At 32.8% G+C, this 23183-nt stretch overlaps 3 protein-coding genes across 5 annotated transcripts; 2 read left to right on the top strand and 1 right to left on the bottom strand.

Moving 5' to 3' along the window:
- Positions 1-290: 290 nt before the first annotated feature.
- On the top strand, positions 291-3758 carry LOC111020964 (uncharacterized). Of its 3 annotated transcripts, XM_022297780.2 has the most exons (10): positions 470-599; positions 1096-1327; positions 1524-1644; positions 1733-1818; positions 1905-1999; positions 2447-2543; positions 2636-2750; positions 2854-3008; positions 3114-3239; positions 3339-3758. In XM_022297780.2, the coding sequence occupies exons 2-10, from the start codon at positions 1310-1312 to the stop codon at positions 3555-3557; spliced, it is 1032 nt and encodes a 343-aa protein (XP_022153472.1). In that variant the 5' UTR covers positions 470-599; positions 1096-1309; the 3' UTR covers positions 3558-3758. The 3 variants fall into 3 exon arrangements, with proteins under 3 accessions (XP_087974192.1, XP_022153465.1, XP_022153472.1); XM_088118066.1 differs by lacking the exon at positions 1096-1327 and having other exon boundaries at positions 291-599; positions 1514-1644; positions 3114-3175; positions 3339-3481; XM_022297773.2 differs by lacking the exon at positions 1096-1327 and having other exon boundaries at positions 292-599; positions 1514-1644.
- Positions 3759-15858: 12100 nt separating this feature from the next.
- LOC111021368 (zinc finger protein GIS3-like) lies at positions 15859-16554 on the top strand. The gene has a single exon (XM_022298313.2). It carries the CDS (start codon positions 15956-15958, stop codon positions 16460-16462), a length of 507 nt encoding a protein of 168 aa, XP_022154005.1. The 5' UTR covers positions 15859-15955; the 3' UTR covers positions 16463-16554.
- Positions 16555-19702: 3148 nt separating this feature from the next.
- LOC111020397 (cotton fiber protein) lies at positions 19703-20722 on the bottom strand. Its single transcript, XM_022297065.2, has one exon. It carries the CDS (start codon positions 20607-20609, stop codon positions 20058-20060), a length of 552 nt encoding a protein of 183 aa, XP_022152757.1. The 5' UTR covers positions 20610-20722; the 3' UTR covers positions 19703-20057.
- Between the last annotated feature and the right edge of the window lie 2461 nt (positions 20723-23183).

Genomic DNA, 23183 nt, shown 5'->3' with positions numbered 1-23183 from the left:
GTTATTCGTCCAAATCAATGTTATGTTCGAAATTCAATCATTATTTGTGAACTCTAGAAATAAAGTTACGAGACTTATATCTAAAGTAGACTTATATGTTTAATTTTTTATTCGAAAATTCGAATGCACGATTTTTTTTTTCATTTTTTTTTATTGGATATACACATTTAGGACGACAAATAACTATATTTTTTTTTTTGATACACAAATAACTCATTGAGATTCAGATAATATTTCTTTATCGAAGAAAAAGATAAATAATGAAACGTAGACGAAAGAGGATTTTCCCGTTTCAATCGGTGCCAACTTTCATACATGTCGGGCAGAATGAGGAAAAAGGAAAAATATTGGTTTAACGGTTGAATCTTAAATCCGCGCGTCTGATTTTTTTGCAGAGGATAGGATATGGCCATGGCCATGGAGGAGAAGCTGTCGTCTGTAGCTAAGAAATTCATCCCTTCGCCCATTCAACAGCTCACTCTTCTTGCTGAGAAATGCAACGCCATCAACCTCGCAGAAGGATTCCCCGATTTTCCGGCGCCGCTCCGCCTCAAAAACGCCGCCGTTTCCGCCATTAACTCCGATTTCAACCAGTACAGGTCCATTCTTCCACTTCTCGTACTTTTAATCTTCATTCTCACGCCTCTTTAGTCTTTAGGATTGTTTAATCAAAACCCACTAATAAACTTTCAATGTTAATGTCTACTATACTAGGTCTCCTAGTTTTAAGAAGTGGTTCTTTCTAGATCCAATTTGTAATTTCAGTGTTTGACATCTGTAATATCATATCGTGATTTAGTTATTGCATAAAGATTATGGTACATTAGTAAACTTGAGGAATAAGGTTCAAGTTTTTGTCTCTTGGTTTGAATTTTAGTACTCTGGAAAAAGGGAAGGGAAATGATGCCCGGAAATGCTTTATTAATATGATTAAGAAGTTGGGTTTTAGAAATTTGCCCCGGGGCAGTCCGGTTGGCAAAGGCTCTTGGTCATGGCCTTCCTCTTTATTCCCCATCATTCTATTGTACCTAGTACAATTCCTTTTCTACCCCTCCTATGATAAGTCTTCACAATGGGAGGCCTAACATCATGCAGGTCTCAAGTTACCAAAAGTCCTTAATGTCTCATGGGTCTGGGCCTTGGGATAGGGACGGATGCCCCTGGGCATAAGGGAGCAGAGCTCCGACTCCAAGTTATAAAGAAAAAAGGTTGGGTCGGATTTTACGCTTCGTTCAAGTTGTTCATGAGGAAGGACTTGTTCCAATAATTTGACCGTGTTCATCCAAATTCAACTTGAATCTTTAGAATAATGTGCTTCTCTGATATGGTATGATGTTGTCTATTTTAGGCCTAATCACGCAGTTTTAGTTTTGAATTTCACACGCCATTTTTCGATGAGGGAATTGTTGACTTATAAAGCAAATTTTATGAATCCTGATAAACAAATAATAACAATGGTCTTTGATGAAATTCATCTTGATTGTGTGCACTGAACCTACTGTTGAAAGACAAGGCATGTGCAGGGGATATGTGACGAACTGGCTAAGATAGCAAAGAGAATACATGGTTTAGATGTTGATCCTCTTACTGATATTGTTATTTGTTGTGGCCAAACTGAGGCATTTGCTGCTGCTGTATTTTCCGGTACATGTCTTTTCATGTTCTTATACCGCGATTCTGTCCAAAGCTCTGTAGTTTGTGGTATGATCTTAATGGTCTTCTTATTTGGCAGTGATAAACCCTGGTGACGAAGTTGTAATTTTCAATCCATCTTTTGACACATACGGAAATGTTGTATCCATTGCTGGAGGAGTTCCAGTAAGTTAACAGTGTTGTTAATTAACATCTCTTGAAGAATTGATTTCTCTGACTGCTGAAACTGATTTTGAACTCAAAATGGACAGGTATATGTGACTCTTGACCCTCCTAATTGGAATCTGGACCCAAATAAACTTTTGAAGTCGTTTACGAGTAGAACAAAAGCTATAGTATTGAACAGGTAAGAATTTCGTATGCGTCAAGAAAACTAGATGATCGTGCCGATCATGATGATTATGATCTTTACTCTTTGTTAACTTAACAGAAAATCATCAATGCTTCCTTCTAAAGGATGTTGAGGATGTTGTTAGATTCAACGTGCGGTTTTACTAGGATATCCTTTCCTTTTTCTTGCATATGATAAACGACAAATCGATAATTTTGTTGATTGATTAACAACAACATGCTTATCAATAAACTTTAGAAATCAAGGACATAGCCATCCAACCTTTAGAACAGATCCGGGTCAGTGGTTAGCAAGAAACTTTATATTTAGGTATTTATACCAAATGAAAAGAGAAGAAGGGGAAGCTGTGTTCCCTCCTTTCTGAACTTTTGGGATCTAATCTTGGCAATGGTGAATTATCTCTAATGATGACCAACAAGTTGCAGTCGTGGTTTTGCGCAGCCCTCACAATCCAACTGGAAAAGTTTTCTCCAAGGATGAACTTGATGCAATTGCGGGAGCATGCTGCACGAATGATTGCCTAGTCATAACAGATGAAGTATGATAACCTTGTCTTTTTGTTTTTCTCTTCTAATGATCTTGCCCATCATAAAACACTCTTTTCCTCTTCAATATGATGTCTTTCAACAGGTATATGAATATATAACGTTTGGTGATGCAAAGCATATATCTCTCGCCTCGCTGCCAGGAATGCAAGGGAGGACTATCATCACGTCGTCGCTGTCTAAAACATTTTCAGTTACAGGTTACATCTAGATCCATACTGAAACCCGTGCATTTCATGAATTTGCAAGCTATCATACATGTCTTGGCTGTCGTTAAACTGATGTCAGTTACCTAAATTGTAGGATGGAGGATTGGTTGGGCAATTGCTCCTGCTTTTATTGCCTCTGCAATGAGAAACATTCATGTTAGAGTTACAGACTCTGCTCCAGCCCCTTTCCAGGAAGCTGCCTTGATTGCATTGCAAAGTCCCCCGGAATTTTTCGAGTCATTAAGACGAGTAGCATATATAACTTTCAAAGCCAAACACTTCCATTGTTTTATGCAATTGATATGTAGCTTTTGATTTCTATGTTTCATTCATGATATGCCATTTGATGTGCAGGACTACGAGTCGAAAAGAGATTACGTCGCTAAGTTGCTCATGAATCTCGGATTTCGAATCCCGTATGAGCCTCAAGGCTCTTTGTTTTTATTTGCAGAACTCCCCAAAAGTTGCACACTTACTGATGTATACATATATATATGCCTACTTAATCTGTCGACTAAAGAGTTTGGTTGGCAAATATATTGAAGTGAAATGACTTTGTTTTTGATTGATGTCTTTCAGGTAGAGTGTGTTGAGGAACTGGTGAGACGAGCCGGGGTGGTGGCGGTGCCGGGATGCGGGTTTTTTCATACGGATTCATCGAAAGAAAAGCACGACGAAGAAGCCTGTAGGTTTCAAAAGAGATATATCAGGTTTGCTTTCTGCAAAAGCAATGAAACTCTGAGTGCTGCTGCACAAAAACTCAAAGAAACAGATTTTGAGTTTCTGAAGCATCTCTGATTCTACTTAGAAAGGCCGCTGTTAGAACTTTTCATGCAATTAGGCCTTTTAAAGATTTTAATTATTATTACTTTTTTTATATATATATAAAACATTATTATTGAGATAAAAGTAAAGATGTGTGTTTGTTGGACTAGGAAGATGGAAACATATGCCGACATTAAAAATAAAAATGTTCTAAATATTATGTTGGTTTCCCAACCCTTGAAGTCTATGCTAAAGTTTCAAATTTTATTCCTCTGAACTTCCAAAAGTAGTTATTTTAGTATAATATTTTTTTCAATATATCTATTTTAGTCTATAAATAAATAAGTGATTATTTTGAATTGGGGTTATTACTTTTTCAAGTACCCTAAAAAGTTAAAACTCATAGGTTTAATGGGCATACCTAACTTAGACTCTCCGCTTCATGTCGTTTATAAGGTTGTCAAATTGGCATCTGATGTCAGTTTAGAATTAACATTAAATTTAAAAAGAAGTAGAAAATAGAAAGTTTTGGTTGGGAGGTTATTTCATGTCTCAAAAAAATGCACTTTCCACATCGAGAAGATCAATTTATTTGAATTTTGGTTCTCTCCATCCGTTGGTTCGCCCCTCTTCTTGATAAGTTAGATTGAGGATTTTGGTAGCTACGCGTTATTTAAGATTGCATGTCCTCTAGATCTATAAAAGAAATCGTGGATTGCCAACAAAAAAAAGTTGCAGTAAAAAAGGAAAAAAATAAAACTAGGGCTTAGATTTATCTATATGATACATGTTCATCACATTTTAGTATTTGTTTTGTTTTTTTGAAAAGGTATTGACATGGTAGACCCTCTCCAATGAACAGGTTGCAGAAACAACTTTGTGTCATAAAATAGGGTTTCGGACCATACCCATTGGTTCCATTTTTCTTAAACAAATCGACGTGACAAGTCTGTCTTTTTTTCCTTTCTTTTTTCTTCTTCTTTTTTTTTTTTTTTTTTTTTATTTCTAATAGTTTGTGTAGACCTAAACTTTCTCAAACATTTCACTGCACTGTTGTCTAATAATTTGTAACGGGTTAAAATATATATTATCACTGGAAGGTCGAATGTATGAATCCCTGTATGACATAAATTAAATATGTATTTTTAGAAACGTCATAACTTTTCAAAATTTTTTTTTTGTCAAGTATAACATAAATTTGCTTTTTTCTAGTATGTTTTAGATTACATTTTAATTTAAGTTTCAACTTGAACTTAACGAAATTAAATAATAATAATAAAATTAAATTAAATTTGAACTAAATTAAATAATTTTTTATTTCAAAAAAAAATAATATTTAGGCGATGACAGGTTAATACCCATGTTATGCTAACCACTATCAATGCCAGGAGGAGAGAGAAATGTAGAAAAAACATATATTTTTTTTACGGTTTTCAAAAAAAAAAAAAGAAGAAGAAGAAGAAGAACTATTAAGTTTTAGTGATCGGTATATTAAGTATTTTACGTAAAAGAACTATCAATCAGAACCATTTCGATGTGATTTGATTTGGTTTGACTTCGTACTCATTTCAAATTAACATATTACTAGAATACAACTCAAAAGTGTCCTAGAATATTTGGGTAATCTCTAAAAAGAACAAACCCTCCAAAAATTATTCTGAAAAAGAAAAAAAAAACAAAGGAAAAGGACCAAACAGTAACATTTGTACTCACAGCACCAACAAAAAAGAAATTAATGAAAGCAATCACATGAAGTTGAAATGAAAGTGAACAATGGGGATGGGGCAGCCCCTTCCATGGTTGACCTTAAAAAAACCAAATTGCCCACTTAGGGCATTGCCCTTTCTCCTTCTTAGATTGGCCAATAGCCTTTTGCCACCTTCTACAATCTTACTTGTCTTTTTTTTCCTCTCCTTTTTATCCTTTATGTAGGGTTTCTCCAATTACGCATTACAAGTTCTGGTCACGAGTTTGAATCTTTATTTTTTTATTTAATTTGTAATATTTTATAAATATTAGATTTGTTATTTAAACTATGTTACAAGACGATCGTAAAGATGAAAGTTTTATTTATTTGGTTTGTGGCATATACTAAATCAAGATTAGGTTGGATGATCATTTAAGAAAAATAAAAGTGGGTTGTTTCTATTTGTCTTGGTAGTTTAGTGCGTGTTCGGGATGACTTTTAGTATAATTACTTTTTTTAAAAAAGAAACACATTTTTCTATAAGTGCTTTTAAAAAAATTATAATTCACACTTTAGCAGGGTGTGTTGCTAAGTGATTTTGGAGGATTAAAAATTAAATTTTAAAAGATCTACAATGTTTGATTATAAATAAAAAGTACTTTAAAAAAATCAAATTAGTTTTAAACTACTTTTTAAACAAACATTTGAGAGATGATCATCTGACTTTGAAGTTATTGATACGCGCCCCCTTTACTAATAAAGGAAAGAAAGCCTCAACCAGAACCACATTCCTTTTGCGTGCGGATGTAGCTAAGTGTCTGACTCTATTGATCATAGTTCCCTGCTGTTGCGGCCGGTGCTCGTTTGCGCGCGCGTGATCCAACCCAACAAACAAGGAAAGGATGCCTCTCGGGGCATCTGAGAATGATTCGAGCTGTATGAAGGGAAACTCTCACGTACAGTTTGTTTTTTTTTTGGGGGGGGGGGGGGGGGAAGGAGCCCGGTTTTACAATTTTGTTTTGTTCCATTGTGCTCTGTTTTATATTTGTAAATTATTTCTAATGTTACAATTTTATTATCCCTTTGGCCAAAGTCTAGTTGATTAGTCATGGTGTGCACATCTTTACTAATGGATAAATTTGGAGCCATTTCCAAAATTGAAACCTAAATGCACAAGAAATTACTCGAGGAGACTGAAACATTGTGACCATGATATAGATTTATATCTTAGATGTATCATATAGAAAATATAAAGTTGTATTTCAAACATAACCTATATCTAATAGTTATAAGAGGGTCGAACTTTGAACCTGCACAGAACTATTATTAGGAGAGGCGGCCATATTAAATCATTTGTTCAAATGCACACCAAAAAATAACAAAATTTTCTAGTATCTCTTATAATTAATGATATATAACACAAAATATATACACTATCTCGTCAGAGCTATACCATTATCGTCTCCATGTATTATTAGCTCAGTACCGTTGTCATTCTCATAATAGTTAGATGCATAACCCGAAAAAAAAAATTTAAACAACTTCTCAAAATGGGTGAGTGATTTTAGGAATAAATAGAGAGAAAGGGAGAGGACGGTGTCCCCCACAAGTCCTATCATGGTAGTGAAAGGAAAGGCCTAAAAACAGGTATGCATCCACCTCATGCACTTTGTTGGATTGTCGCCTGTAAAAAGGAGCAGAAAAATCTTTGGTACCAAGATTGTATATCTGCAGATTGTTGGAAAATCATTGGTTCCAACCTCAGCCAGCGCCATGTCTCCTGCTCGAAAACCCTAAAATCTCTTAACCCCAAAGAAAGAACAGGAAAATCGATAACATGCTCGAGATATATGAACAACTAGAAAAGATCGTGAACATCAAGTATAGCATACAAAAAATTCGACGAGATATATCATTATAAGTAAAAAATATTTGAGCTACGAAGAATTGTTACATCTACATTATTAACTTTAACCTAACATAAAGAAAGTATATTATAAGTGAACGCCAGGGCTCTGCACAGGAAAAAGGAAGAAAAGTTCAGAGAGCTGCGGCGCCTAAGTTCTGGCCTCTTAGGCCAAAATTCACTTTCTGCTGGTTTGTGCTGTAGGTGTCGTGGTGCATTTTTGGGTGTCCCGGTGATGTTCTCTCTTCGATATTTGGGCTCCAATCAATGTTGTAATATATTCTTTACTTGCTCAGGCTATGATTTCAATCTCAACTTGATCAATTTATGTCTCGTCTCCTCATGATTATTCATTCATACATACAAAATATATAGCTTATGTGCATAACAAAAACTAACAAATAATTTCAATATAAACCTATGAAATGTAGCTTACATAATGCGCTATCAGATAACGCAGATGGGAGCGGAAATAGAACAACCCTCGTCTCGAAGTGCAGACATCTCACGTGAAGTGATGCGGGTTTGAAAAGGGATGGAAAAGAAGCTTGCATTTAGAAATAAATTCAAATTTGTGAAGGAAAGAAAGAGAGGGGCCTATTGGGTGTACTTCAAATGTCCGAATAATATAGGATGGTACCCTTAGAAAGCATAAGAAGTAGGGAAATGAATTTGATCACAATCTCTCTCACTCTCCCTCTCCCTCTAACTTTTTTTGGTTTAGAGAGAGAAACTAATTAAAAGGCTAAGTGGGCCTAGTAATGATGGGCCAGGCCCAGGGAGCAGCCCACTCAAATAATTTTAGTCCTCACTGCAAAAATTCTAATCAATGGAGGGAATGATGGATTTGACACCATCATGAGAGTGGCAGGGGACGAAATTGCTTGCTTGTCTCCTCCCTCTTCTAATTTTGCCTATCTTTTTTTAACTACATATATTAGATATATTTTTTGAAGTGACCTAAATTCGTGCAATAATTTAAAAAGTTTGATGAAAAAATTGCTTAATTTTCAAGTTCGATAAAGTATTGACTATTGTAATAGTCGAATGTAGTAGTACAATAGTAGTTAAGTGATAAGACAATTATAATTGTGGGACATGAAGATAGGGGGAAGAACAAGTTATATAAATTCGTTTTTAATGTAGATATTACGGACTTACAAAAGGAAAATCATAAGAGAATAGTTGATAAAATAAAATAAAAGTGCACGAAATGTGACAAATCAACCTTAACTCAAAAAATTCAGATGCGTGTACTACGTTTTAGATACAGTCTATCTATATCACCGAAAACATATCATGTCATTCCTTAGAACTCCGCAACTTTAGCGTTTCAACCACACGACATTCTTCAGTTTTTTAGTCGGGTGATGCCATGTGAATTTAGAAGAAGTAACATTGGGGGAGAATTAGGGTTTCGAATACTTCATTTACCAATACAAAATTTAATAGTAAAATATAAGCAAAACACTAATCACTTTGATAAGATAATCCAATTTTACTTGAATCAAGAAACAATTATCAAATAAAACCTAGTTTTCATTTAAAATAAAAAATCCAATTCCATTCCAGCGACTATATTAAATAATATCTCAGGTGCTATAGCTTAAGGGTAACCTGAGGTTCATTATTAAATAATATTTCACGTGTTAATATAAATACAGCTCAGTGATAATTGACACTTACTCATTTTCTTAAAATTGAGGTTTAAATCTCTAGATCCTACATTCATTGTACTAAAAAAATAAATAAATAATATTGTTCGCATTCTTGATTTCTCGTTAACCCGACCACTAATCAAAAATTTTAATAATTCTAAAAATTTATACTCCTTGGGTAAGATCATTATATAGGTAGGTATACGTGGATAAAACAAGGACATTTTTAGTGGGGTTTGCTTGGAAACGTCAAAGAAAGCAAAAAAGTAATTTGAATCAAAATATGAAATTTACTATGGAAAGAGACATTGCATATATCCTTCAAATTGAAACCCTAAATCAAACATGGCCGACACGTCATCTCTCATAATCCAATCATCAAACGACACTCACTCACGTGTCATTCAATGCACTTACTTCCATAATCTGACGTAATCTTATCATTCAATCTAATCAAATTATTTTTTCAACCTTAACTCTATAATATAATATGATATGATATGGTATGATATGATATAATTGTAGCTAAGTACTTACCCCATCTTATTTTCTTCCCACTTCCCCTCCTTTTCCACATTCATGTTATAGTACCACATGCAAATTTTATTATATGGTATTATGATATATCGTATTCAAAAAGTTATTAAATTTGCATTACCATATTTCTCTTCTCAAACTCTCATATTCTTTCCTAATGTCAAATACCATTCTTTGGTTTTATATGAAAATCTTTCGGTTTGTTAAAGGGATTTGCTTATGGGATCAAGCATTTACGAGCTTAACTGGTATGGTTTCAAATTTACTAATAAGTGATGATTTTGTTGGGACAATGGAGCCAAACCAAGGAAATAATCTTTTATTCCTTCAAATTTATCCTTGCCCTATTTAGTTTGCGCCTTTGATGAATCATTTGACGATAGATGAGCACAAATAGAGAATCGTGGGAACTTCTCCAAGAAGAGAAAGTTTGAGAGCCGAATGCTTGTGTATTCGTTTGAGAGTTTGGAAGACTTGTAGAGTGATTCGTTAGTGTTTTCTGTGTAAAGGGAAAATTAAGAGAAATCATTTGTAAACTTTTTAGAGATTCTTCCTGACATTTTAGTAGAACCTGTAACAATAGTCAAGAACTAGACGTAGTCCACATCGAGTGAACTAGTATAAATCCGACGTTTAATTTTCTTATTCATAGTCTTTATTTATCGTTCTTGTTACTTAGAAGTTTTAGATTATTTTATCTAATCTTTTGAGTTGTAAGTTCTAATTTGAAATTTGAATTTCGTTTAATTGGAATCCGAACTTGATCTGGGATTAACTAACAAATATTGTCTACTAAAGATAATTCATTTGTGATCCAGATAATTATTAGTGGGCAGCATTTTTCATAATAGATTTGCTATGATCTCTAAATTGTTTTGGAGGTGAAGAGGGATATTGATTTCAATCTCTCCGACTGCCTAACTTGAAATGACAAAATGTTAGAAAGTGGAAAATTTGAACAAACAAATTTTTTTTTTTTATATATATTGCCTTAAAACATATATTGTACATGGCATCAAATAAAATTGTATTTTACGCCAGATGTTTGAATTTGATAACATCGAATTTTAAAATAGGTGGTCTAAGATTTATGTTATAAGATTAATAAAAGTTTTAAAAATTAAAAGAAAGGGAATAAAACAAAAGTTTAAATACTATTTTGGTTCTTGTACTTTTAAATTTAATTCATTTATTTTTAATTTTTGTTCATCATTTGTTTTAGATCCCTATACTTTAGAAAGTGACCAACTTGATCTCTATTTGTAAATTTTGTCCATAACTTTTAGACATAAAAGAATCTTTTCAATACAATTTTATGACTATATTTCAAGAAAATTAGTGAGAAAAATATCATGCTAAAATTATTATAGAAAGAAATGAGATAAAAATGAAAATGAATTGATCAAAATGGTCACTTTTTTAAAGTATAGAGTCTAAAATGGACCTTTCAAAAAAAATAGATGTTAAAATGACCTGAAATTGAAAGTTTAAGACCAAAATTGAGATTTTAAAAGTAGAATGAACAAAATGAATCAAAATGAAAAGCATGTTAGAGTATTTTTATTTTTATTTTGTAGTCAAAGAAAATAAGCATTAATGCTCTGGCAAGAAAGATACTTCTTAAGCTTATTTTTCAACAAATTGTACAAATTATTAAATTTACAAAAGTACATACAGATTGATGCTTCCTTTGAAAGCGATATTTGATTGCTTACAAATTAATTATGATACAATACATTGCATTGTTCTACAAAATATGCAAAAAAAAAAAAAAGAATTTAAAAAGAAAAGGCTTTTGGCAAATATTAATGCAAACATAAAATAAAATGTCATTCGGGCAATGGCGGAATAAGAGTCGATCCCATCCGTCGTCGTTTTGAAACCTCAAATTTTGGTGAAACATATCTTAGAAGTATCTTGATTTAGATCTTTGTCGATCCCCTCTTTGATATGCATATTATTGGAGAATTTAGCTCCTCCCCCACTGCATTTTTTTAAAATAAGGGCTGGTTAATTTGGCAATGTTACAGTTTTTTTTTTCTTCGCTTTCAATTTTGTTAAGATATCTGATGGAGGTGATTTCTCATAACTAACCACGTGTCGACATTCAATAACTCGATAGTAATGAGTCAACATAGTGATTCACACACGAAAGAAACGACAGTTCAGACCTCTGAAGAGGCTTAGCTGAACTAGCATAGTGAGAACTGAACTACCAGAGACGGTCGAGACTCATGTTTCATGTCTAGCTAATATTAGTCTTATTCCTTGGCCACCTAAGATATCAGCCGACTTGACCAACAACTCATACCATGGTTGCTTGAGTTATTTGACGAGCCAACACATACTAGCTTCAGCAGGAGCAAAGCTCTAACAGAATCCACGACACCACGTCACAATTCTCGGGATTGTCAGAGAGTCATTGGAAGCCTGTCGAAGGTCCTAACGAAAGCCCGACCTATAAATAGATCAGATCTCCCACCTCATTTTCAAGTACGCAAAACTATATTCTCTCCCGGTTTAAATCGATCAACCATTGACTTGAGCATCAGAGTGCTAATTCTATTTTACAAATTCCTCACTTGCTTTCAGTTCAGCTCATTGAAGAAGTCAAGTCGTTATCGATCAACCTTCGTGGACTTTGTCAATTTCTTGATCAAACAAAACCTAAGCGCGTATTTGACAACTATTATGTTCCTTGTTTCTCTCCCTCTCTTTTTATTACAAATATTCCCAAAATTTTGGAAACAACGAAAACAAGTTTCTTGTTTCTAGTTCATATTTCTAATTTATTCCAAAAACATAAATAAAAATATAGTTTTATCATTTTTGAATCCATAGATGTTCATGGCATGCAATTCTATTTTTCTTTATTAAAAGAAATAAAACACAGACAAAAAAGTGGGTCTGCTGCCACTATCCATTTTTCTTTTTCTTTTTAACTTTTCTAAGGCTATGTACCAAAAGATCCCACTAGCTTGACATTCTATACAAGTCGGTTTCAACCGCAAATTTTTTCGTGCTTAAAATGATTAAAGTGAGGTTTGGGGTGCTAAATTAGGGATGATAAATCAACACATATTGAGACGAAGTTCTAAATTTTAATATAATTTTATGCCTATATTTTTTTTTATCCTAACCAATCTAAACTCGAGAAGAGTAGAAGTTTACAATTCTAGGTCATATAATTAAAATACATATATATAATATGATAATTATATTATATGCAGCTCCCCTTCGATTAGTATGAAATAAATCACATAAGATATGAAGTACTAATTTTATAGTGGAACTGAGAAAAAATAGCATGAAGAGATTCTTATACAATTTGTAGTCCACAAAAGGTCACATCAATTGTACAACTATCTTATCATATAAAGAGATTTTGAATGAGGAAGACTAGTGAGTTTTGTGGAGCCCAAATCATCGAGAAGAATCGTTGAAAGACTGTTTCTTAATTCCGATTTGAAGAAATAAACAAAGGGAGCAAATACTGTTTTTCAATTTAGAGCATCGTGACACTAATTTGCGCAACACAACCAATAAAGTTATAAGTGTTTCCTATTTAAATTAGGTTTTCTCTTTCTTTAGTACGAGCCATTGAGAAATGAGTTGGGTGAGGAGAGAGCTTGAAAGTTTTCTTTAGAGTGTGGGAGAGAGATATACGACATAAAGAGAGAGTTTAGACGACACTCATTGTTATGATTTCTTAGAGTGTCAGGTAACCATTGTTATTGTGGTATACCTAGAGAACTTATGTAGAGCATTAAGAGATTTTATTATAATCTTCGCATTATGATTTAGTAAAGCTTATTTGACGATTATGATCTTGCTTCGTATAAAAAAAAAATTTGTTAGATCCTGATTAGAATAAATTCTCAAATATAGAAGATAGCTATAACAGTTGTTGGTGATTTGTCACTATAAAAAGTTTTACATGACTATATTTTATTAACATGAGTCTAGCTCAATCATTAAAATATCTTTACTCTTTTCTTTAAAGTCGGATATTCGATCTTCAATCTCTATAGTCGCTGTACCAAATTTTGATTTTTTTCCCCCAATTTTAATTTATGTAAATCAGAAGGCTGTCATAATGTGGCTGGTAATTTTACCCAATTAGATTTAGGAGAGATAAAACACAAAAATATCTCGAATTCATATGTCAGCGGTTATGATTTTCAAATGAATGTGAACAGCTCCCCCACTTTAATAATAAATGATCTGCGCTTATGGTCCCATTTATCGTGTACTATAGTTGTCCTGTAAACAAAAAAATAATAAAGTAACTGCATCACAAACCTCTAGGGTTAAAACATTGGATTCATTGACCCGACACCACCCACAGCTTTTGCTTCACTTTTGTTTTTTACTATTAACCTTAGGAAGAAAAGAAACTTTTGACTAGGTTTTTTGTTTTAAAGATAAAAAATTTTACTTTTCCGAACTTATTATAAAGATACAGTCGCTCTATATTATTTCCTTCCATATGTTTTCTATAAAATTGAAACTCCAACCTTTAAAACATTAGTGTTACTGATCTTAAACATATTATATTAAAAATATAGTACTTTGAATAAAACAAGAAAAGAAAATCTCTCCAGACAACATGTTTGACCATAGTCAATGTGTCGTATTTTATTATATGGAATCTAATATTTGACCCAAGATGTTGTGTTTTTATTTATTTTCTTTCTATCCGTATGAATAATACTTTATATAAATTTTCAAAATGACAAAATATGGAAAATTCAAGGGTGGAGACCACTTTGATTTTCGAGTTTGAGACGAGAGAAAATAGAAAAATAAAATGTTCTTCGATTATAAGAGAATGTGTGACTTTATTAATTATTTTCACTACAAGAATTGTAGCCTTCAGCGATAAAATTTTCGTCGCATATGCTAGCGACGAAAAGATTTTTCGTCACATAAGGTAAATAAAATGACCGCGTTTTGGGCTAGCGACGAAATGCTTCGTCGCTATCCCCCTTACTAAATGTTCTACTTCCTCTCCTACGTGATTCCCTCTTCCCTTTCTATGTTCTCTCTGGTTGTGTTTGGCCGCTAGGGGTAGCATCGAAATTTCTGCTCCTTTTCTCCTCTCCTTTGCGAAATTATTGGAGACGTCGCATGAGTGATGAAATCAACAAAATCAACATTATGTCGCTTAACATGCGACGATCTCACTTTGCGTTGCTTAAAAGCTTCAGCGACCGTGTTTCTACGACGAATTATTTTTCGTCCCTAATAATTTTCAGCAACGCAAAATGGCTTTCAATGACGTTTTTTCGTCGCTGAAAGCCCTAATTTGTATGGTATTAGTAAATCTTCAACTTCTTAACCTTCACAGTAAAACAATAAATTTGACTATAAAATTTTCTCCCCTTTGCTCTTCTTTCTAAATTTCACCGTCCAAATTTTAAACAATAAATAAATAAATACCCACAAAATTGCTCCTATCAATCTACCTACCCCAAAAAGAAGAAAAAAAATTGCTCAACTATTTTATTAATTATTATTATCATCCTTGTAACATCTAAATTTATGATTACAAAACGGAAATGAATTAAAGAAACCAAATATATTTTGTATAAATTAATTTTACGAGATGAACCCTCATACACTCCCATAATACTCCCATAATGACAAGTAGATTTGATCTAATGAACTTTGCTCGGTCTCCATACCATGAATAAATGGTCTGAGCTTATGGCCCCCCATTTACTCTATGTACTAAGCTTGTCCTTCAAAAAAGAAAATAGTGGTAGAGGTTGACTTGACAGCAAGAATTTTAATATCGATATCTACAAAAATATCGAAGTATCAATTTTGTGGACTAACTGTAGTTGAAAATATCATTATCAATTTTGTGGAAGTGTGGCTGAAAAATCCAAGTATCAATTTTGTGGAGTTTATGGCCCCTCCTCAAGAATCCCCATCTTAAACTAATATTGAGAATTCTTTTTTTAATTAAAAGTCCATAACATTGGGACGTTTTTTCTTTTCAATTTAATCTATGTTATTTAAAATGCTTTAATTTGGTTGATTTTTTAATGTTTTAATATTTTTCAAATTATACTCTTTTCCAATTATCTTGGAAGAAGCTTGATCTATAATAAAGAAATTATAGTATTTCATTGTTTTATGAGTTTTACTATATTCCATCAAAAGAGTTCAAATTTTGAGGAATTAAAAATTTACCTCACTCACTAACTATGGTGGGGAAAACTTTCTGATCGCGACGAATGTTATATTTACTATTATTAAATATTGAAAAATCAAAAGAGAAATACAAAAAACAAATATCTTTTATAAAAGATAGTGAATTGTCAAATTCTCAATAGACAACAAGTATTTTTTCATATTTAATCTCCACTAACTAAATCTTCAAAAAAAAAAAATTCTCTAGTAACGATATAATATAATTCAAAAATATAATAATGTAAGTGTTTAAATTTAAATTTTTTAAACAAAAACAAAACCTGAACGTAATTGATTAAGGTACATATATCTGAGTGCAGATAGATTCGAATCCCGTCTCTGAACAACCTAAAGATTTTGGCTATAAAATAGAATAGAAACGAAACAAAGAAGATGAAGCTGAAAAAAGAGCAACCAAAGAAAAAAGAAAAAAACAATCAAAATGTCCAATCAAAATCCCTCCTCCATTCTAAAGCTATTCGGGTTTCCGTTGGTGGATCACGACGACGTTAAGCCGGAGAGATCCGACGGCACCAACTCCGACGACGACAGGAAATTCCGGTGCCAATTCTGCCGCCGCGTTTTCGCCAACTCCCAGGCCCTCGGCGGCCACCAGAATGCCCACAAGAGAGAGCGCCAAAGGGCCAAGCGCGCCCTCTATTTCCACACCGCCCACGCACTCCGATCGCCGCCGTCTCCGCCGCCTCCGCCGCAGCCGCTTTACTCCAGAGTGTTCGCGCCCAACATTGACGTCGTCGGCGGCGGCGGCGGGGTTGGTGCTTCTTCTAGATTTCTGCCCCGGATCAGTAACGGCTACTTTGCGGCGGCGTACGGCAGCGTGTCGGCGTCTTCGGGGCGGTGGATATTTGGGAATTCGGGTGAAAAGGGATCGTCAGATCATGTGGGGGTTGTTGATCTTCATCTTAAACTTTCACCGTCGTCTGGTTAATTAAAGATCAATGTGAATTAATTAGATTCTAGCTACCCTTAAATTAGAGCTTAAATTTTAGTTTCAAATCTAATTTCAGTGTTCTTTCCTTTCGTTTTCTTTTAAAATTACTCGAAAGTGCTCGGGACAAATTGCACAAACTACTCACTCACTCCTAGGTATACAATTTTTTAAAATAAATTTAATTTTTTAAAATGGATGGTTTAAGAGTATAATTTTTTAAAAGGGTTTAATTTTTACAATTGAAAATTTGAGGCATCCATTAGGACAAGTTTTCAATTTGCCCAAAGTTTTTTGCGATGATTTTTCAAATTTTGAGCTGCTATGTCATTTTAAATCGCCCTCATTAAAGGTTTAATACATTGTTAAATTCTCCTCATTTAAAGGGAAAGTTTATACTGATACAATAAAAACACTTAATATTATATATATATATATATATAAAAGATGCAGTGGTGATACTCCATAGAAGCTTAAACAGGAATTTTCCACCTTATTTTAGGGCATGATTCTATGGAGAAAATAAATATTCCTAAGAGTATGTTCTTGGGATACTTTTTTCTTAGTACATGATAGGGAGGGGGTTCGAACTCACAGTACATTGATTGGAGGTCAATTACATGTTTGCTTTCGCATGCTTTTAAAGTGAATGCTTATGAAAATTGTATTTTGTTGAAATTTTAGATAATAAATTAAATTAATTTTCTTCCAAATTCCTTGATAAATGAACGATTCAACCATTTTTCAGAACTATCTCAAACTCACCTTTTTTTTTAGTACAACCAAACTCACCTTTTAATTGTCTTTTATTGTTTTTAAAATTTTCTTTTGGATTATCTGAATAAAATGTTGGGAAATTTTTTAAAGGTGCTTTTAATTAATACCTTAAAAGGCACTTTTAATCCTTCTAGAAGTTGTGCAATGCTAAGTTGATATGTTATTTACTATTTTTTTTAATGTAAAATTTTGAAAAAAAAAGGTAGTATATTATTATGTTTTTAATGGAAGTTTATGTCTTATTTTTTCTGAGTCATATTATATTGAGTATATATTGCCTATGCAATATTGAGATATTAACTATTGAGAATGACATAAATTCTTTAAAATTTTATTTTGTATTAACCTTTCACTTAATTAATAAGTATTTCTAAGTAATTCAAGATTAGAATTTTTTTTTTTTCTCCTAAAGAAGATTAGAAGGGCATTCCTAAGGATTTATCTAAATGCTCATATAAATTATAAAAGTAATATTTGTTTATCATAAATTTTGCTTATCACAATTATCAAGCTTGCACCACTCTTCTAGAATAAAAGAGATTCAACAAAAACTTGCAAAATACAAAAATTACACACCTGTGTAGTGCTAGCCATACACACTTTGATACTGAAATCAAAATCAAGTTTATGTGAACCACACCAAGAAGTAGGGATTTGGAGCAGTACTTTGATGATGAGTTTTTACCCTTTATTTATAAAGGGGAAAACTTAGGAGATCAATAGAATATTTTCTCTATTTAATTCCTTAGATAAGGAAAATATTTCTAAGATAATTTGAATTCTTTAGATGGACTCGAATTTGGGTGATCTATCCATGACCAAGATGAAGTTTGGGTGAAACTAGGACAATTCGAATTCCTCTTTTTCCTACCCATAACAATATTAAATTTTGTATATTTTAGTAAATATAAAGTTATAGGCATAGCTAAGCCTGAGCCCAATATGTACTAAAACAAAGCCTTAGCCCAATGGCGTTTATCCAAGATAAGTAAATGGCACATCATAAAGCAATTTGTTGAAAAATAAAAGTAAATAAAAAAAACATGTATATTATGTATAGACTTCTAATGGTCTACTTAAATACAGTTCAAATGCTTAATATAGAGCATAGTTCAACAATAAACAACATTTGCTTTTCTCCAAGTTAAAATTCAAATTCAACATATTTTAACTTTGTTGTACTAAAAGAATAAGATATTAGTAAGAAATCATAGATTCAAGTCTTCCCTCTTTATTTAAGTGGATGGACATTAATCATCAAAACTACAACAATACCAATCATGAAATGGAAAGAACCAAAAAAAAAAAAAAAAAAAGTGGTCTCAATTTGCCTTTGACATTGGCAAGCCCATGTCCTTGTTATCTTTGCAACATGTTCCTCTTTTGGCCCACTTTTCTTTTCATTATTATTTTATGAAAACAATAAATACTAATATATGGAATGGGGAGATTTGGAACTCAAGACTTTTTGGTCATGAATTGAGTTATACTTCAGTCCTTTTCTTTTTATTTTTCTGGAGTCAATATTCCAAGTATATAGAATAATAAAGTCCGATATTACAGAAAAATAATAGTAACTCGAAATATAGTTAGAAATATGAAAAAAAAAAGAATTGAGAATAAATAACCCGATATTTTTCCATTAATCTTAATTGACTTTAAAAAATTGTTAATTAATAATCTTTTTAGGAGCATTACAACTCAAACACGCCAAAAAAAAAATTTAATAATATTGAAGTCAACAATCAAATTAGCTAATGTCGGGTTTGATAACTATTTCGTTTTTAGTTTAATTATATTTTAAAAAATAATCATACTTGATCAAAGCATATTTTGGATTTTCTTAGGTGTGTTTGGGAGTGATTTTGGTTCGTCAAAATCACTTCTCTTTTCATTAATCATGTTAGACAAATTAAAAAATTGATTTTAGAAAAGTTTAAATCACTTTACTTTGATTTTTAAGGTATCACTTGAATGGTAATTTTAAAAAATCAATTATATGTTTGGGAGTGATGGTAGAAACTAGTGATTTTGAAAAAATAGATTCAAGTATAATTGATTTTCCAAAACCACCATCCAAATGATATCTTAAAAATCAATTTAAAGTAATTTAAGTTTTTCTAAAATTAATTTTCTAATTTGCCAAACATAATCAATGAAAAGGAAAGTGATTTTAACCATGTCAAAACCACTTCTAAACGCAGCCTAAAATCTCTTCTTTCAAAATCGCTCATTCTATCATTATTCCCAAACACACCCAAAATTACTTTTTGAAAACTATTTTCTCTTTTGGACTGAATTTTGAAAATGTTTATAAATTATATAACAAAACAATGTAAAACACAGGTGAAAGTAGTCTCTATGCCTTAATTTTTAAAAATAAAAAACAAAATAGACGAAATAGCTATCAAATTAGGGTCCAATTAATGTTATGAAATTTAATTCTAGATAATCAATTATTAAAAATTTCGAAATTCTTTTGAAATACAAAAGTCACACATTACAAATCAGGGCTCAAAATTACAATATTTGAACCAGCAACTTCCACATATCTCTCAAAATTAAGCAAAACTAACCAAATTAATTAATTTAACCCAAAAAAAAATTAAGTTTTTTTTTCTTTTTTTTAATATTTTATCATCTGTTCTCACTTTTCAGAATGATGAAAAATAACTTCTATCTGAAACCCTAAGCTCTTTGACTCGAAACGAAAATCAAAATATAATATCATAAAACGCAGTAATTGAGTCTGTAAAGATCCATGCAACCCCATGCAGAGACATTTGATTAACAGAAAGGCTTCTTGTTCGTCTTCATTTCAATAGATGTCGTAACGTTGACGCCTCATCTGCTCGTAGAATTGCGCAATGAACTCCTCCGCCTTAGCGTCGATCATCTCGTCGCCTTCGCCGTCGTCTCTGGTGGAGCGTTGGTCGTCATTATCGTCGTTGCCAATGTCATCAAGGTCTTGAAGGTTGGCAGCGGAGACGTAGTGGCTTGTGTTGAAAGAAGACGACCTCGATGTAGGAGAAGACGACGACAATGGTGATGGCGAAGGCAATGCCATCGGCAACGCGTCCTCGAAATCCTCCTTGGATTTCGTCGAAGGAGTGACAGATTCGACAGTTGCAACGGGAGCCGATTCTTCATTGTCATGGATGTGGAGAGGACGCATGGAGCCCAACAACCGCCGCCACATGCCCTTATCGGGGCCCATGTCGACGGATACCTTGGATTTCTTCGACTGGCGACGGCGGAGCATGAAAAACGCAACCTTGAAGATCTGTCCTGCACCGTTGGTGTTGTTTTTGGCCTCGCTTAGGTCGGAGGTGGGTTCGATGGCGAAGACGGTTTGTGGTTTCGAGTCCATACACGATTTGTGAGCGAAGCGAGAAGGGGTGGTGGTCGGAGGCCTCTCCCGAACGAAAGGCGTCGTCGAGGAAGAAGTTAAAGTTAGGGAAGAGAGGAGGAAGAGGGGGAGGTTTATAAGAAATTTGGCGGCCACCATTTTTGTGTAAATTTGGAAAGGGCTATATTTAAGGGGAAGCAAGGTTTCAATGGAGGGTAGGTTTGTGTCCTTGTAAGAGGGAAATAAGGGAAATAGCCCTAATTGGGAAACTCTTCCAATAATATTTGGTGCTTAAACCTTCCATATTCTACTTTCTACTTTCAGATTTGGTAAACCAAATGAAAATACTTTGCGTGAATTTACAGATATGAAACCTTATAATTTAATTCGAACTTATGCGTTAATGATCTCAAGGTTAAAAAATGGGATCTAACCAAAAGAGTGAGTAAACATACTTTAATATTTTGAAGGGCGGTAATAATTTGGAAGCTTGTTTGAAATAATTAGGCTGCTATAACAAATTTGACTTTGAACAAAACTACATTATAGGAGTGGAGATTTGAACTCACGATCTTTTGGTCGGAGATGAGTGTCTTAACAAGTTGAACTAAGCTCAGGTTGATAATTGACACCTACGTTTACTATTTTTTTTATTTTTTTGTTAAAATTGTATTTGTATATATTATGGTTCTTAATATTAAATATACCTACTCAAAAATAAAGTTTACTTCTAACGTATATCGAGTGAAATCATTCTCAATCCAATGAGAAGTCCATTCATTTCACACGATCCCCATCTCAAAAGCTCTCAAAAGAATCACTTTCTAATTCATCAAATATCGACGATTATTTTCACCAACCTAAATACAGCTCAATCGGAATGAATTTTAATCACGTGGAGCCAAAAATTCAACCAAAACTTAGGCTCATTTTTCAAATTTTTTCTAAGGTTGTTGAATCATAAATAATGGTGACAAGTTTATTTCCTTTCTCCACCGGGCAGAGGAAGCAATCGAACGGCTCAAAATGGATCTCCCATCCCAACTCTTGATTACGATCATCAGGTCAACTCTCCCACAGTTGCCTTTTTCCACAATTAGAAGCTTTCAAAATCAAAATCAGAATGTGAAGCAAATTTTTTGTACAACCCCAAAATATGATTCCCCTCCAATTATTAATCTTGAGTTCTGATATCATAACCTTACAATTTTCATTTACCCATATTATCAATGGACCCATAAAGCCTATTTGGGCACTGTCCCCCATAAATTGAGTTCGTATACCGTCCAAAATTTAAAAGGTTTAGAGATACTTTTGGTCTGATCTATACTTTCATTGATGATTTAATTTCTAAACTTTGTTCGTAACAATTTATTCTTTGTATATTCAAATTGGTAACTATTTAGTCAATAAACTTTAATATATGAAATAATTTAGTCTCTAGCTATAGTTTAAAGTTTGTAACGATTTAGTCTTTATCGTGAAAAATGATAATAAGACATATGCAATAGAGGTTCTTATATATGTAAATTGATAAACTAATGAGAGGTGGAATATGTGTATTTGTAAATTACATAAATTAAATCGTTTCATGGAAACTAGGGGCTAACTTGTTATGAACTTTAAACTATATAGACTAAATATTAATGTACTAAAGTTCACGGATTAAATTGTTACCAATTTGAAAATATATTAACTAAATCACATTACAAATTAAAGTTCATGATCAAAATTTACTTCAATAAAAGTACAGGGACCAAAACTAATTTTTAACCCATTTAAAAGTATGAATTTGTGTTTAGTATATGGGAATTTTCTTATTCAATGAGTCTGATAATCCCATTGAGTGCCGATTTCAAACAAAATCTTCCATTAATTAGAACTGTAAAAAAGAGAAAAAAAAAACAACATCTCCATCAGCAAATAAACCCTTTTGGATATAGAATCCGAAAGCAAAATCATGCAGGTAATTCAAGCTAAAAGTGAACAATATAATCAAATACAAAAGATTGAAACTCCTCGTTTGTTTAGTACAACAAAAAGAAAATTGAGAGATTCGGACTCATGATCTCTTAATGACAGGGGTCAATTATCACTGAACTAAGCTCGTATTAACTTGTAAGTACACTCTTTGAAGTAATATTTTTTATAGGATATTTTCATTATAGTCTACTCCAACGGTTTGTTATATCACGCCAACTCAACTAAAATTAATGGAAGTTAATCTTACAATGGTTTGTTTTGTACGAGAAAATGGGAGTCAATGGTTGAGCAAAACTGGTATTTAGTTAACCTAATAAGTTAGTCTTGTGGCATTTCATATTTTGGTAATTTTGGTTGGTTTTTTTTTTTTTTTTTGTTTCTGAGATGTCATTCCACGAATCACAATTTGGCCAAAGTGTATGCCAGCTATATTAAAATAGGTCCCATTTTTCGGGGGAAAAAAAAAAAAAAGCCTTCCATATTTTCCGTACAACATAATTTGACTTTCGAAAAGCTTCTACTTATTTTCTGATGTGGTATAAATATATTGAACTGCGTTGGATAAATTACAAAATTCCACTAATAGTTACTTTCCGACGAAAACAAATTGTA

This window comes from Momordica charantia (assembly GCF_013281855.1).
Source record: "Momordica charantia cultivar OHB3-1 chromosome 9 unlocalized genomic scaffold, Mcharantia_2.0 BLBB01000009.1, whole genome shotgun sequence".
In the NCBI taxonomy this organism is placed as follows: Eukaryota; Viridiplantae; Streptophyta; class Magnoliopsida; order Cucurbitales; family Cucurbitaceae; genus Momordica; species Momordica charantia.
The sequence above is the reverse complement of the archived record's forward strand: the minus strand, read 5'-3'. Positions and strand labels throughout refer to the sequence as shown.

Bases quoted from the DNA above. Each gene is read 5' to 3' on its own strand.
- LOC111021368 (XM_022298313.2), top strand. From the start codon at position 15,956: ATGTCCAATCAAAATCCCTCCTCCATTCTAAAGCTATTCGGGTTTCCG.
- LOC111020397 (XM_022297065.2), bottom strand. From the start codon at position 20,609: ATGGACTCGAAACCACAAACCGTCTTCGCCATCGAACCCACCTCCGAC.
- LOC111020964 (XM_022297773.2), top strand. From the start codon at position 406: ATGGCCATGGCCATGGAGGAGAAGCTGTCGTCTGTAGCTAAGAAATTC. The intron at 1,645-1,732 runs GTACATGTCTTT...CTTATTTGGCAG, and splicing joins TGCTGCTGCTGTATTTTCCG to TGATAAACCCTGGTGACGAA. The intron at 1,819-1,904 runs GTAAGTTAACAG...CAAAATGGACAG, and splicing joins CCATTGCTGGAGGAGTTCCA to GTATATGTGACTCTTGACCC.